Source organism: Balaenoptera ricei, chromosome 2 (genome assembly GCF_028023285.1).
Source record: "Balaenoptera ricei isolate mBalRic1 chromosome 2, mBalRic1.hap2, whole genome shotgun sequence".
NCBI classification, from domain to species: Eukaryota; Metazoa; Chordata; class Mammalia; order Artiodactyla; family Balaenopteridae; genus Balaenoptera; species Balaenoptera ricei.
The window spans coordinates 187715298-187729716 of NC_082640.1; the positions used below are offsets into that span (position 1 = coordinate 187715298).

Below are 14419 nucleotides of genomic sequence, written 5' to 3' on the forward strand. Positions count from 1 at the left end.
TCCCGCGGGCCGCGGGCCGCGGGCTGGGGCGCCTCCTGGGGCGCCGGCTCGAGGGGGGCGCTTAATCTCACTTCCGGTGAGCCCTCCGCGGGCCGTCATTGGGCCCAAAGCAGCGAGCGCGCGCCCGCCCAGCCAATCGGAGGCGGCGGCGCGGTCGGGGGAGGGGGAGCGCGGTGGGGGCGCGCGCGGGAGGGGCGGGGCGGGGCGGCCGCAGCCTGGTCGCCGCCCGCGGGCTTGTCCGACGCCCGCCCGGCTGTCCCCGCCGCCCTGCAGCCATGTGACCGCGCCGCCGCCCTCCGCGCGCCCGGCCCGCCCGCCCGCCCGCCGCGCGTCCGCGGCCCGGCCGCAGCCCAGGCCGCCGAGGGAGCGGCGGGGCCGGCGCCATGGCCGAGCGGGGCCGCCTGGGCCTGGCCGGCGCGCCCGCCGCGCTCAACACGCCGGTGCCCATGAACCTGTTCGCCACCTGGGAGGTGGACGGCTCCAGCCCCAGCTGCGTGCCCAGGTACGCCGCCGCCCGCCTGCCGCTTTGTTCCCGCGCGCACCTGCCGGCCACCCGAGACCGGCCACAGGGGACCTCGCGCCTGGGTCCCCACCCGGGGCCTGCACGCGGGACTGGCCACCCCGGACCTGCACCCGGGTCCCCCACCCGGGACAGTCCACCCGGAACCGTTCACTCCGGGATCCGCACTCGGGACCCACACCCCGGGCCGTCGCCTTTGCGCCCCACCTCGGGCACGCGCCTTTCGTGCAGACAACCCCTGATGCGTGGATGGTCCCTGAGGTCCTGGTCCCGTGCAGCGGAGGAAGTGGCGCTGGGTTTCTCAGGCCCCGCGGTCCCCCGAGGCTCTCCGAGGCGCCTACCTGGTTGGCTCCCAACCGGCATCGTTGCACCTGCCTACCATTGCGGTGACGGTGGAGTTGACTCAGGGTGTCTCCTCTCTCCACCGGGTACCATAGATTTCCTTTCGCGTCCAGCCACACTGTCAAGCCTGAGTGGCCTGGGAGTCACTCAGGGCACGCAGTGTCCAGAGGACATACAGATCTGGGACCTGGGACCACAATTTTATTCCTTCATCCTTCGTCCTTTTGAGGGTCTGGCCCTACCCCCTCTGTCCTGCTGGCGGGGGGAGATATCTGCCCCTTGCCTGTTTGCGCTATGCTGTGTAATTTAGGGACTTCCTTGTACATAAACACTGCTCCTTACATCATACTGTTAATTTTGCCATCGCAAAGGACGCTGCCCTTTCCACTTGGGGGGAAGTGCCCTGTCCCCAGCGGTACAGCTGGACGAGGCTCACCCACAGGACAGCGCCATGGCCATCCCGACTCTACTCAGGCCTGTCGCTTCCCTGCTCCTCCTGCCAGCTTGAAGCTCTGCGGGTTTCTTCCTGATTCAGTGGTCCCTGCTGAGGAAGCTCCCAGGCTGAGGGGGAAGAGAGACAAACTCACACCAGGGCCTGGTTCTGGAATGGACACCAGGCCACAAGGGCTGCAGGGGGGCGGAAGGGAAAAGCTCTCCCTGGGGAGATCCCCTGGCGGGACCAGAGGAAGTGGCCAGTGTGTACCGAGCGGGGTGCGCTCTGCCACGGCTCCTTCAACAGGTGTGCGAGCCAGGTGTTGGGGACGCAGAGGGTGCCGGGTGCCAGGGTTGCCCTCCCAAGCACGAGGCTGGTGGCTCAGGGCCTTGTCTGTGCCGAGTGGGAAGGATGGGTGCTCCCAGACCTGTGTGGGACCTTGGGAGGGTGTGGTGTCGGCGGGAGACCCACCTGCTTGCCTCTTGTCTGCCAAGTCTCAGGGGCACCTTCCCAGGCCTGGCCTCCCACCCTCTCCAACTTCCCGTCTTGGCATTTGGCCCAGTGTCGGGCGTCACACCCAAGGGTCATCCTGGACCCTCCCCACCATGCTTCTCCTGTCTGTCACCCCTGCATCGTCACCCCCCACCCCCGCGCTGGCTGCCTCCCCACGGCGCTCCCTGAGGGCATGCTTGCCCCCCTTCCTGCACCTCTTCAGCGGCTTCCTGGGGTGCCCCGAAAGACCACCAAAGTTTTGACCAGGGGGAGGTGAGGGAGGTGGCAGGTGGGCAGGGGCTGCGTGGTCGAGGGGCCCAGTCGGCCCCTCGCGGAGCTGGTGTAGGAAGCCCCCTCGGGTGGACGTGTGGGGAGGGCGGGGGCGGGGCTGTGCAGCGCTAGGTGCGGGGTGGGGGCGGTCCACGGGGCGGGGCCTGGCGGGTTGCTCTGTAGGCGTGGGGCTGAGCAGCCGTCGGGGCGGGCAGGCGCAGAGCTCAGGGGTCGGAAGCACAGAATAGCCCCGCCCCGGCGCGGCCGTCCCCGCAAGGTGCTGCGGGTCCCCCGCTTGTACCCCCCGAGCAGGCCTCCTTGGATAGGCTGTTCTTCGTTCCGCTCGCTCGGAGACTTTATGTAGAAGGGATCCCACTCTCTGTCCGTGTGCGCGTCTCCTCTTGCCCGGTCTCTAAGTTTCTGAGCGGCGTCGAGCTGATGGCTGTGCCTGCGGCGTGGTGTTCCCTGTAAGACAGCAGCACGTGTCTCTGCTTTGTGGGGGGACCTGTGGCTGTCCACAGGTTTGGGCCAGTTACGAATGCACCCCTGTGGGCGGGCATTCTCGCACTGGCCCTCTGCCGCCGGCAGTAGGGTTTGGGGGGCGTGTGCTCGGCGTCACCACCAGGAGCCTTCCCGGAGCGGTGATGCCAGCTCTGGCCCCCACCCCCACCCCCCACCCCGGCGTCCCCACTGCTCTGCCTTCTTGCCAGCACTGCCTGACTTTCAATTGTTGCCAATCTGGTGGGTGTGAAATGGTATTGTGGTTTCAATTTGAATTTCTCTGATTACTAATGTAGGCCATTTGTACTTCCTCATCAGCGAAATTCCTGTTCATTTCTTTTGCCAATTTTTTTCTCCTTTTTTTTCCCCCCTACTTGAGTCTCAGCAGCTTTTTAGGGACTGGTAATCCTTTTTCGGCAATGTGTTGAAACCACCCTCCTCTGATGATGCACGCTTCTTGGCTGTCTTTTCGAGGTCTCTGCTGACTCCTGAGGTGCACCCGGCGTTGTCCTTGGTCTTGTCTTGTGGTCTTTCCTTCCTGGTGGTGGTGGGAGAGCTCCCTGCTCTTCCCAGGAGCTGGTGCCAGGCCCACGGGGCTGTGACAGAGGCAGGCTCGGTTTCGTGGATTTCCTCGAGGGAGCGGACAGCACCCCTCCCCAGTGACCCCCGGCCCTGGCGTCTTCCTATCCCTGCCCCTCTGCTGGGATTCCCAAAGCAGCCTCCTTCCCCGCCAGCTTTAGCGGGGTCTGGGGCATTTTGGACCCTTGCACTTGCCCCTTAATTTTCCTTCCTGTTGAGGTTTATGAATTAATTTCACGGAGTCGGACATCGTTCCACAGGCTTACTGCGCATTCACATTCCTCCACATCCTCCTGTTGGCGTCCTCTGCCGGCCACGGAGGGTGAGCTCACACTCGCAGAAGGGCCTTCAGCTGGAAGTGTGAGCTTTGGCAGCCGCGTGCCCGGGTCCACCACAGCCCGCAGGATGGGGACGTCTCTGTCACCCCGCAGATGAGTGTCGAGCGCTCGGGGCCAGGCTCCGCCACCGGCCAGGTGCCCCGGGCATCGCCCACGGCAGCCCCGCGGCTCCCTCTCCACGTTGGTGGCATCCGCACGTGGTTTGAACTTTCTCCTGCCGGTGGGTGTTGGGGTCATTTCCTTTGGGGCTGATGTGTTCAGAGCCACTGTGACCATCCAGGGTCAGGGCTTGGGCTGCGTTCGCTCTTCTCTTCAGGATGGCTGGTCGCAGGGGAGGCGGGGGTGTGTCAACTGTGAAGACACTGCCGGCTTTCCGGAGTGGTGGCACCACCTTCCAAGGCTGCCAGCCGTTCTGTGCACGTTCTGTGTACGTTCTGTGTTACCATCTTGTCAATTCCAGCCATTCTGGTGGCTGCACGACAGTTTCTCCTTGGGGTCTCACTCCGCACTTGTTGTGCGTGGGTGTTGGGTATAAGCAAGAGCCTGACGTGGTCCTTCTCCTTTAACGACTGATGTGGTAAATTACGTCAATGGATTTTCTAGCATTAAGCTAACCGTTCACTCTTGGAAAAATACCAGCGTGGTCATGCCATGTTCCCCTTCCTGTACGTGGGTAGACTGAAATTAAGATTTTGCTTAGGACTTTTGCACCTCTGTCTAGGGTCTGTAATCTCCTGCTCATCTACTGCCCTTATCAGATTTTGGTGCCAAGATATCCTGCAGAATGAGCTGTTGCATGGTATTGTTTGTGTGAAACAGGAATTGTTTGTTCCTTGAATGTGTGGGAGAAATCACCAGTACAATACCTGAGCTTGAAGTTGCTTTGGGGCAAGTGTGACTCCTGGCTCAATTTCTTTAATGATTGTAGGACACACACACCCCCACTTTAAGTTAGTTTCGGATATGTATTTTTCTGGGAATTTGTCCATTTCGTCCAGATTCTCAAGTTTTTGGCAAAAAGTTGTTCCTAATATTCCTTTTTTTTTTTTTAATGTCTGCAGGACCTTCAGAGCTGTCCCCTTTTCATTCCCGGTGGTGACTATTTCTGCACGTGGACATCCACGCTCTGATCTGTCTCACCAAGGGTTCATCATTTTTTTAAAAAAATGAATATTCGTATCTTTATTTCTTTCCACTTATGCTCTTTATTTTTATGCTCCTGTTCTGATTTATTTATTTATTTATTGGCTGCGTTAGGTGTTCGTTGCTGTACATGGGCTTTCTCTAGTTGCGGCGAGTGGGGGCCACTCTTCGTTGTGGTGTGTGGGCTTCTCATTGCGGTGGCTTCTCTTGTTGTGGAGCATGGGCTCTAGGCACGCGGGCTTCAGTAGTTGTGGCACGTGAGCTCAGTAGTTGTGGCTGTCGGGCTCTAGAGCACAGACTCAGTAGCTGTGGCGCATGGGCTTAGTTGCTCCGCGGCATGTAGGATCTTCCTGGACCAGGGCTTGAACCCGTGTCCCCTGCATTGGCAGGCAGATTCTTTTTTTTTTTTTTTTTTTAATAAATAAATAAATTAATTAATTTGTTCTTGGCTGTGTTGGGTCCTCGTTTCTGTGCGAGGACTTTCTCTAGTTGCGGCAAGCGGGGGCCACTCTTCATCGCGGTGTGCGGGCCTCTCACCGTCGCGGCCTCTCTTGTTGCGGAGCACAGGCTCCAGACGCGCAGGCTAAGCAGTTGTGGCTCACGGGCCCAGTCGCTCCGCGGCATGTGGGATCCTCCCAGACCAGGGCTTGAACCCGTGTCCCCTGCATTGGCAGGCAGACTCCCAACCACTGCACCACCAGGGAAGCCCTTTTTTAAATAAATAAATTAATTAATTAATTAATTTTTTGGATGCTCTAATTTCTTAAAATAAATAGCTTATTATTTTTCCTCCTTTCCTTTCACATAAGATTTTATAAATACAAAATAAGTAATGCTTTGGGTGCGTTTCACAAGCTTTTATATATAAAATCTTTCAGTTTAAAAATCTTTTTAAAAATTTCCATTATTCTCTCTTTGGCATGATGGGATATTTCAAAGTCTCTTAATATCCAAACGTATGGTTTTTTTCCTTAGTTACTTTTCCACTGCCGAATTCATTTCTTCTCTTTTTTTCCATTATTCATTTCTAACTTAGTTATGTTGTTGTCACAGAGGGTGGTCAGTGTGACACCAGGTCCTTACGATGCTTTGGAACTTACTCTGTGGCCCTGTTTGAAGTCAGTGTTCATACATGTTCTGTCTGTCCTGAAAAGGGTCATGTGTTTGGCACTTGGCAGTGTCATGTTTGATACCTGTCCCTTTAGGTCACGCTTGGCTTTGTCTGTTTCTCCTGGAGTTCTGTCATTACGTACGTCCTGTTTAGAAATCACAATCCCTCCCGGTGTTTGTACTGTTCAGCCTGTCTCACTCCTGACCTGACGGTGCTTTTCATCAGAGCAAAGGTTTGGTAACAGTGTAGCTCTCTGAGCTTTCTTTTGGGTATATTTGCCTGTCATATCTTTGCTCACCTTGTTTCTTTAAACTTTCCTGTATCTTTACAGGTTACATGTATCTTTGGTTGTTTGGCACAATCTAGATTTCGTTTTCATTCAATCTGACGATCTTTATTATTATTATTATTTTTTAATTAATTAATTAATTTATTTATTTATTTTTGGCTGTGTTGGGTCTTCGTTTCTGTGTGAGGGCTTTCTCTAGTTGCGGCAAGCGGGGGCCGCTCTTCATCGCGGTGCGCGGGCATTTCACTATCGTGGCCTCTCTTGTTGCGGAGCACAAGCTCCAGACGCGCAGGCTCAGTAGTTGTGGCTCACGGGCCCACTTGCTCCGCGGCATGTGGGATCTTCCCAGACCAGGGCTCGAACCCGTTGTCCCCTGTATTGGCAGGCAGATTCTCAACCACTGCGCTACCAGGGAAGCCCTGACAATCTTTATTTTTTAACTAGGACATTCAGTCTGTTGTCCTTTATCTAAATTACTGATATTTGGGTTCATGTCTACCATTTTATTTTTGTGCTTATTATTGTCCTACATTTTTTACATTTGTTTCTCTTTTCTGTCATACCTTATTTTGCGTTTTTTTCTTATTCTATTTCCCTTTCTATTAGTTTGAAACTTGTCACTACTTCTTCACTGGTTACCATATAAATTGTAAATTGCATACTTGCTGTTATATTTTAAAGTTAATTGTAAATTCTCTTCCTGAACAACACCGGGACCTTAGAGCACATTATTCTGACCCAACACTTTCACGTTTACATGCTTTTGTTTAGAGTATTTTAACTGTCTTCTTTTTTAGCCCAGATGAGGTTATTATTACTTCATATTGTTAATACGTGATTAATCTCAAAACTCTCACTACTTTCTTTTCTTTATTCTTTTTGTATCTCAGGACTTGGAATCATTTTGCTCCTTGTGTCGGAAAATGCGTCTTTAGGGTTTTCTTCAGTGAAGACCTGCAGATAACTAACTGTTCTTTCAGTGCATCTGAAAACGTTCACCCTCGTCCCGGAGGGTGTCCTCCCGGTTGTGGGGTCCTGGCCAGCATCTCCCCCGACTTGGCTCTCGGTTCTGCTGTTGAGAGGTCAGTGTCAGTCAGCCGTGATTGGTTGGAAGGTCTGTCCTTTCTCCCTAGTGGTTCTGCAGTCACCTCTCTGCTGTGCCCAGGTGAGGGTTTCTCTTGTGTGCCTGAGTTGGGGTCATTGGGCTTTTTGACTTTGTGGGTTGGTGACTTCCAGGAAGTTCTCAGGCACTTTCTCTGCAGTGGTCGTCTCTTCCTGTCTGTCTGCTCGCCTCCGGAACACGCCGGCCCTTTGGCAGCCCTTCCCTCTGATGTCACTGAGACCGGCCACTGGGCAGTCTCTGCTCGTCCCTGTTTCAGTGGCCAGTTCTCAGCCCTTTTTTCTGCAGAGGCACGTCCGCATCCCACTGCACCCCAGCCTGCAGGAGGGTATGTGGGGCAGGCGGGATCGGCCGTCCCCCACCGTGCGCAGAGCGGGCATGGAGTGGCACTTGGCACGTGCCTGTGGTTGAACAGGATGCCGTGTTCAGGACCCTGGGCTTCGTTTGGAGGTCTGGGGAAGTCACCAATCTGTTGGGGGGTGTGAGTTTAGTTGGAGACTGAGCTCTGGTTGGGCATGTGGGTGGGGGGAGGTGGGGCGGGGAGGGCAGCACGGGGGGTTGAGAGTGGGCTCGGGGCTCGGCAGCTTCCGAGCGATGAGAGCCGTGTTGAGGGAGAGACTGAGGCATCTGACCTCAGCTATCCAGGCCTGCGGGCTGGGCATCTCTGGGGGAGGCCTGACCCCTTGCTGCAGTCAGCGCGGCTCCGTTCAGCGCCCCCGATAGCCCTGTGCCGGGCAGTGCCCGGCCCTGGCGCACACCTGGGCGGTGGCCTGCTCCTCCGGCAGGTATCGAGGTGGGCAGTAGCCCTCCGTGGGCACAGTGCTGTAAATGTACCGTCTTCCCGAGTTGGCTTTTATGCGGAAGGAAGTGGCCACGTGGGGCAGGTGTCCTCTCATGTGATGCTTAGTGACCCATCCACCAGGTGGGGCCCCTCAGTCGCCCCGCTGCCTGTTCCTCTCTTCCCGGGATCTGGGCTCCAAAACAGGCTCCCCTCCCCCTCTCCGCAGCACGCCCAGCCTCCCACCCCAGGAGGGTCGGATGAGGAAGGGCGTCTGGGAGCAGGTGGGTGGGGCTGGGGGACTGTTCCAGAGAGTGGCTGTGCAGTCAGGAGGAATGACGGGAGTCTTTGCCCCTGTGACGACCACGTGGAGGCATCACGGTTGGATCTTCAGGGTCCTTCAGGAGCCCGAGCGTCACTTGGTGTGGCCGGAGTGACCCGTCACAGAGCCGGGTGCTCAGGGGCCGGCGGGCAGGGAACGGCAGGACGGGGGGCGCTCCTGACGCTGAGCGGCCTGGTGCTGCTGTTACACCCGGGCCCCACCAGTCCGGCGTGTCCTCCCGCCAGTACGACCGGGTCTCATCGGACACGCCAGACCGGGCCCCTCAGCTTCCGGTCTCGGTGGGAACTGGCTCGCAGTTGTCATTCCCGCTGGTGCTGGGTATTTTGGGCTCCAGGATGCGCTGGGCGGTGAGTGTGGGAGCTGCTGCCTCCCCCCAGCCGCCTGCGCCTGGCTGCTCTTGTGGGTTGTTAGACGGTGGCCCTGAAAGTAGCCCTAAAAATAGCCTGTGAGTGTATGTGGAAGCTGAGTTTCCTCCCGCCCTGGAGGTGCGTTGTCACGGATGTGCCCTCAGCCAAGCAGGACTCTGCAGGGGGCTGTGATGCATGGTGAGGACACCCTTGTCCTGAAGAACAGAATTTCTAGTAAAGCACTTTCTAGTCCTGAGTGTCTCCAGCCTGCACGGCCCCCGCCCGCCTCGGGAGGAAGGCAGCGCCCTGTGCTCTGTGCTTTACAGGGTGAGACGCGCGTGCTCTCCAGGAGCCCCTTCTCGGCAGCAGTGGGCACGCAGCGCCCAGCTCTGCCGGCCTGGTAGTTCTCCCCATTGGAGGTCAAGGCCGAGGTCTGCGGTCTTCTGCATGGATGGGCCAGAGTGGGCCCTGGGGGAGGGGCGTCTGGAACCACAGGCTGGTGGGACATGCCGCGGACTGGGCGCAGCTGCCCTTCTTCCTGCCAGACGCGCGGCAGCCCGCCGGGCCCTGCTGCCCCCACCGGCCTTTCCTCATCTCCTCGGCCAGACCACGCCGCCCCCCTCGCCCCGGGCAGCATCCAGCTGCCGTTCTGAGAAGGGACGCGCCTGGTGGCCTGGCCCCGGGGCACCTTTGTCCCCATGGCAGGAGAGGATGGGGAGGGATGGGGAGGGACCGGGGCAAGCAGGGTCTGCACAGGGGGCTCAGGTCCACCAGCAGTGAGGACCACCGCCCCCCAGTGGTCAGGACGGAGGGGGGCGGCTGGGAGGCATCACAAGGAGCCTGGCCTGGCCTCTTCTCCTTGGGCAGATGCACCGGGTCTTGCCCTTGGCAGGAAGGGAAGCACCTCTCCCGTCTCCCGTCCTGGCCATCAGCTGGCTCCGTTTCCACTGTCCGTGGGGCGATTCCCCCCTCCGCCCCCGCCGCCAGGACGTGCAGCCCTACACACACCGTGAGGCCCGAGGAGAGCAGCGTGGACTTGGGCGTCTCTGCCCCCTTGAAGGTGGAACCCTGTTGGCGGGCAGTTGGCCCTTAGAGGCACTGCCCTCTGCTCAGACGTGGCTGTGGCCTTCGGCGGCCTGGGTTCCGACCGCCTCTGCCCCGCGTCACCTGCACGGGCTGCGTGCTCCTTCAGTTGGCGCTGGGCTCCCTCGTCCTTGCCCACTTTACTCTGTAGGGCCTGCGTCCCCACTGGGGCAGTGGTGACGCTGCTACGGGGAGACCCTTAGTGAGGCGCCTTGGACCCTTGACAGCTGGGACACTGGCACCTTTCCCTTAACTGGAGGCTCGTTTTCAAGCCCTGCAGCCGACCTCGCGGCAGTGATGGTGTGTCATCTTTTATCGGACCACGGCCAGTCAGGATCTTCCGACTTTTAGATGCAGAGAGGATGGGATGAGCCTTTCGGCACAGTTTGCATGTGGGGCCTCAGGTGCCTCCGTGTGAAGGCTGGCTCTGGGCAGGTGTCCTCAGGCCTCGGAGGACAGTGTCACCACACTGGGGCCCCCGGCAACCAGCACCCGCATCCCTGCTTCTGAACCCGGGTGGGGGGCTCCCCCCTGCTCTGGGGTGTCGTGACTGGGCTGGTCCCTGTTGTCCGGGAGCGGACACAGTGCATCTCCAAGGAGCCCGAAAGTGCCTGAGACAGGTGTCGTGCTGGGGCGAGTGTCCTGGTGGGTGCTGCCCTGGGCGCCCCCTCGGTTCCTTCCCTGAGCTCCGCCAAGGGGCCGGCTGGGTACAGCCACCGGAGGTGCCCCGTGGCGGGTCACGGGAGGGAGTGGCCATTCCACGCTCTGCGGTGGCCCAGGGCCCTCCTGCCCTGCCCGCCCAGGCTGGATGCGCCGGGCAGTGAGGGCAGGGTGAGCTTTGGCTGCAAAGACCTGTCCTTGGTTCTGGGCTCCTGTGACCGAGCCCACGGCCAGGACACTGCTGCCGGCTCTCGGTCAGGGTCCCTACGGGGTCCCCCCAGGCTGTGCCCCCGCTGTGCTTGCCCCCACCCACCCCCAGGAACGCGCTGTCTCTTGCTGATTCCCGCTCGGGCTCCGGACTTTCTGCTTTAACTGGTTGCAGTGTGACTTAAGGGTTGTCACACTTTGGCAAGTTAATGGAGAGTGACAGTCACCACACCCCGAACTGCGTGCCCCTGGCCGGCCCGGCTCTGGCAGGAGGTGAGCTCCGTGTCGAGCATGTTTCCAAACACTGTGCTTGTCGATGCAGCGCCAGGCGCCCGCCCCCCGGAGAGGAGTGAGAATGGGGCGAGACTGAGCTGCCAGCTGGGGGGTGGGCGTGGGCCCCACTCAGAATGAGGGCTTCCCAGAGGAGGGGGCATGGGACAGGCCAAGGGTCCGGCGGCAACGGCCTGAGGCCGCAGGAGAGGCACACGTCTGGGCCCATCAGGGCCACCAGAGGACCGCCCCTGGGGTCAGGCGGGTGGTGGGCTGTACACAGACGCCGAGTGGCACAGGGACCCGGCTCCCCCACCAGCCACTCGCCCCTCGGGCCCTCGGCTGGTCGCGCTGTGAGCACGGCCCTGTGCTTGCCCCGCAGGCCGTTGTCCTGGGTTTGTGCCAAAGCGGCCGAGGCAGAGCTGATGGGGGTGCCCCGCTGCAGGTCCCCGCAGAGGACACGGGACCTTGACCGTCAGGGTTTGGGCGGCGGGGGGGTCTGATGCCTCCCCCCACCCCACCCCCCAGCCGCAGCTCGCCAACACCCGCCTGTGGGCTTGGTTCTGGCAGGTCATCGAAGGCTTCAGACGTTTGTTTATTAGAAATGGGGTCAGGGGTAGGACCACTGCACCTGAGCCCCTGGGGCTATGCTGGGGTCACCCACAGTCTCGGTGTCATGCCAGCTTTGGGGCGATGGTGAAGGTCGTTCTAGGAGAGAAGCGCGGCACAGACGGGGACCCCCCCACCTCCCCAGCGGGAGGAGCGAGTCTGTAGGGAGGACCTGTGCGGCCAGGACGCTGAGCCAGGCCTCTCCCGACCCGCGGAGAGAACTACACACCTCTGTCCCCTTTCACATCTGCCTCCTGGAGAAAAGGGGACAGCGCCTGGTAGAAACGCCGCCCTCCCCCAGAGCCTCGGGCCTGGCTCAGCGGACAGGCCGACATTCCATCCCGCCGCCACCGCAGAGGCCTCGGGGAGGGGGCAGCTGCTACAGCAGCTGCTCGGGGACGCTCGCTGGAAAGCTGGGGCATCCCATCCCGCACGTGCTCTGTACCCAAGATAGGCGCCCAGCGCTGCCGTCCTTTTGCAGAGAAGGTTTCTGGGGCAGTGTGCACGGGCCGTGGGGCAAGAGAGGGCGGCTGCGTAGGCCCCAGCCCAGCGCCTTCCTGCTGAAAACCAGCTCCTTTAAAGGAGGGCACAGTGGGCAACAGGATAAGCGGGATTTCCAGTTAGGCTGTTTGTGTCAGGAATAAAAAGAAGCCGCGTGTGGTCAGACCGTTTAGAAGAGAGTTCCTCGGGAATCCCCTCCTACTCGGGGTCTTTCCAATTCCCTGTAAGAGGAGAGTGAAGGTGAGAGTCTTTCTCAGGGAGACATGCAGCCTGGCAGCCCCATTTTTGCATGTTATTGATCTAGAGAGAAAGGGTGTCAAGTTCACCCGGACCCAGAGCCTTGCGGGAGGGAAATTCGGAAACTCATAGCAATAGAGCATTACAGATGTCCGGGGCTCTAGTTTAATTTCCTCCCCCTGCTGTGAGTTGAGTTAACTCAGGTGAAGCCAGGATGTTACACAGCTGTTTCCTCCCGAGCTAGCTCAGCCGGCTGTGGGCCGCCCCCAGGAGGCCTCTCAAGGCTGACCCGCGCCCCCTTCCCCAGGCGGGCGGCCGTGGCGCTGCTGTGCGCTGGGTTTGTGAAGGAGAAGGCCGTGGAGCCAGGTGATGGGCAGAGGCCTCTGGGGAGTCGCGCCTGTGGTTTGTAGGGGCCCTGGGCATGGCTGGCGGGCTGCAGCCCCTCCCCGCATGGCCCCGACCAGACCCTCTCCTCGCCTCTCGCGCCTGTGTGCCTGACTTGGCGTTTCCATCGACGTTCGAGATTTGCTTCCTGGCACCTGGACGTCCTGGGGACCGGACCTGGTTGAGGAGGGGACCCCGGGCCTCCAGGGGCTCTGGGGGAGTCTAGGGTGCTCGGACCCCCAGGCTCGGCCTCTGTGGTGCAGTGCGTCAGGGGCCTGGGGGCCTGAGCGTCCCCTGGGGGCACCAGTGTGGGGCGGGGCGAGTGGCGGGAGCCTTCTGGTCTCCTCAGAACCTGTAACTACTCAGCGGGCTTCTCGCGATGGCTGGGCGCGGTCCAGGCGGCCCTCTGTGTGGGCACAGCAGGGACCCCTGCAGCGTCCCCTGGGGACTGGCGGGGCCCAGTGCGCCCTCACTGAGAGCAAGCCTGTGGGTCCACGGCGGCTGCGTTACCGCAGAGCAGGTGCACCTGGCGCCTGTCTCAGGGAGGAGACCTTGGGCTCCACCGAGCGGGGCCGGGACCTCTGCTGTTGGAAGAGGGAACTCGGGGTGAACCCCTGTGTCCGCACCCGCACCCGGTGGGGGGAGGCTCCAGCCGGCACCAGCCCCGCCCCCTTGTGTCTTGGGGTCTCGGGGCCTCTCTGTGGAGGACAGGCCATGAGGCAGGACCCACCTGAGCAGACGCAGTGGTGGCTTCCCACCGGGGAAGCGGGGGCCCCCAGGGGTGGCCGCTGTGCCCGTGGTGGGAAGTGGCCGAGCCTGGGGGGCTGGTGTGTCTGATCGCTGGCCCGACCTCAGTGTGACCCTGCCCCTCGCCCGGTGACAGCCCTGGTGTGGCCAGCGCCTGCCCAGACGGAGGGCAGTGGTGTGGCTGAGGAGAGGGACCTGGGGCTCCGGGGCACACGGAGGTCGGAGGATAGAGCGTCCCAGACAGCCAGGGCCCAAGACCCAGCGTTTCCAGGAGGGCCAGCTGCTGGGATTGAGGTGTGTGGTGAGCATGGACCCGGTCTGGAGCCTGCTCTGGAGAGGGCGTAGCAGCAGCAGCTGGGGGGGCTCGGGGGGGTGTGCCGGGATGGGGGGTACCGGGAGGAATGGCCGTGTGTTGGTTGCTGTGAGCAGCAGCTCTCCTCAGGTCACCCCCGTTTCTCAGCAGAGCGAGCAGTGGAGCGAGGTGGGGGGAGGGGGGCGGTGGGAGGTGTTGGTCCAGGGACGGGGGGCCCAGGAAGGTTGGGGGCCGGACGTCCATGTCGCAGACCTGGGTGGCCAGGTGGTGCCAGGGGTTCTCCGGGGCTGTGTCCAGCGTCTCGGGTGCAGAATATTGGTGAACTGGGTGCCCCAGGAGGGACCAGAGGGAGGGAGATGGGGTGCTAGGCTGGGGGCTGGCCTGGGGTGACCCACAGTGGGTCCAGCGCTAGAGGACGTGGGCCGGAAGATGGGCGGCGGTCCGAGAGGAGGTCCGAGCGTGGGGCCTCCTGGAGACAGGACGAGGCCCCGGTGGGGTGGGTGCCTGCAGGCTGTGTCCGTGGGAGGAGGAGGGACGTGGGGTTCCTAGGATTCCGCTGGCTGGGGCATCCGTTCCAGCTGAGGCGCGTCCTGCGCGGGCCTCTGTGACTTGCCCGGCCAGCCCCCCAGCTGGGACCCGCAGCGTTCCTCCCTTTCCTGGTGATGGGGGGCAGGGCCGCGTGGTTCAGCTTCCTGGTGACTAGCCCTTTTATCACCTCTGGTGCCTTCACCCGGATCCCGCTTGATGCCCCGTCTGGTGCCACGTGCCCGCCCGGTCCGTGACGTCAGCCTGGCGCTCGTTT

At 60.8% G+C, this 14419-nt stretch overlaps 1 protein-coding gene across 1 annotated transcript in view; it reads left to right on the forward strand.

Annotated features, from left to right (window-relative positions):
* The first annotated feature begins 350 nt into the window (after positions 1 to 350).
* Positions 351 to 14419, forward strand: part of PACS2 (phosphofurin acidic cluster sorting protein 2) — a 61656-nt gene continuing 47587 nt past the window's right edge. The window contains exon 1 of the mRNA XM_059915253.1: positions 351 to 502. Coding sequence (XP_059771236.1) covers positions 384 to 502 — 119 coding nt within the window. The 5' untranslated portion in view covers positions 351 to 383. The remainder of the gene's footprint in view (positions 503 to 14419) is intronic.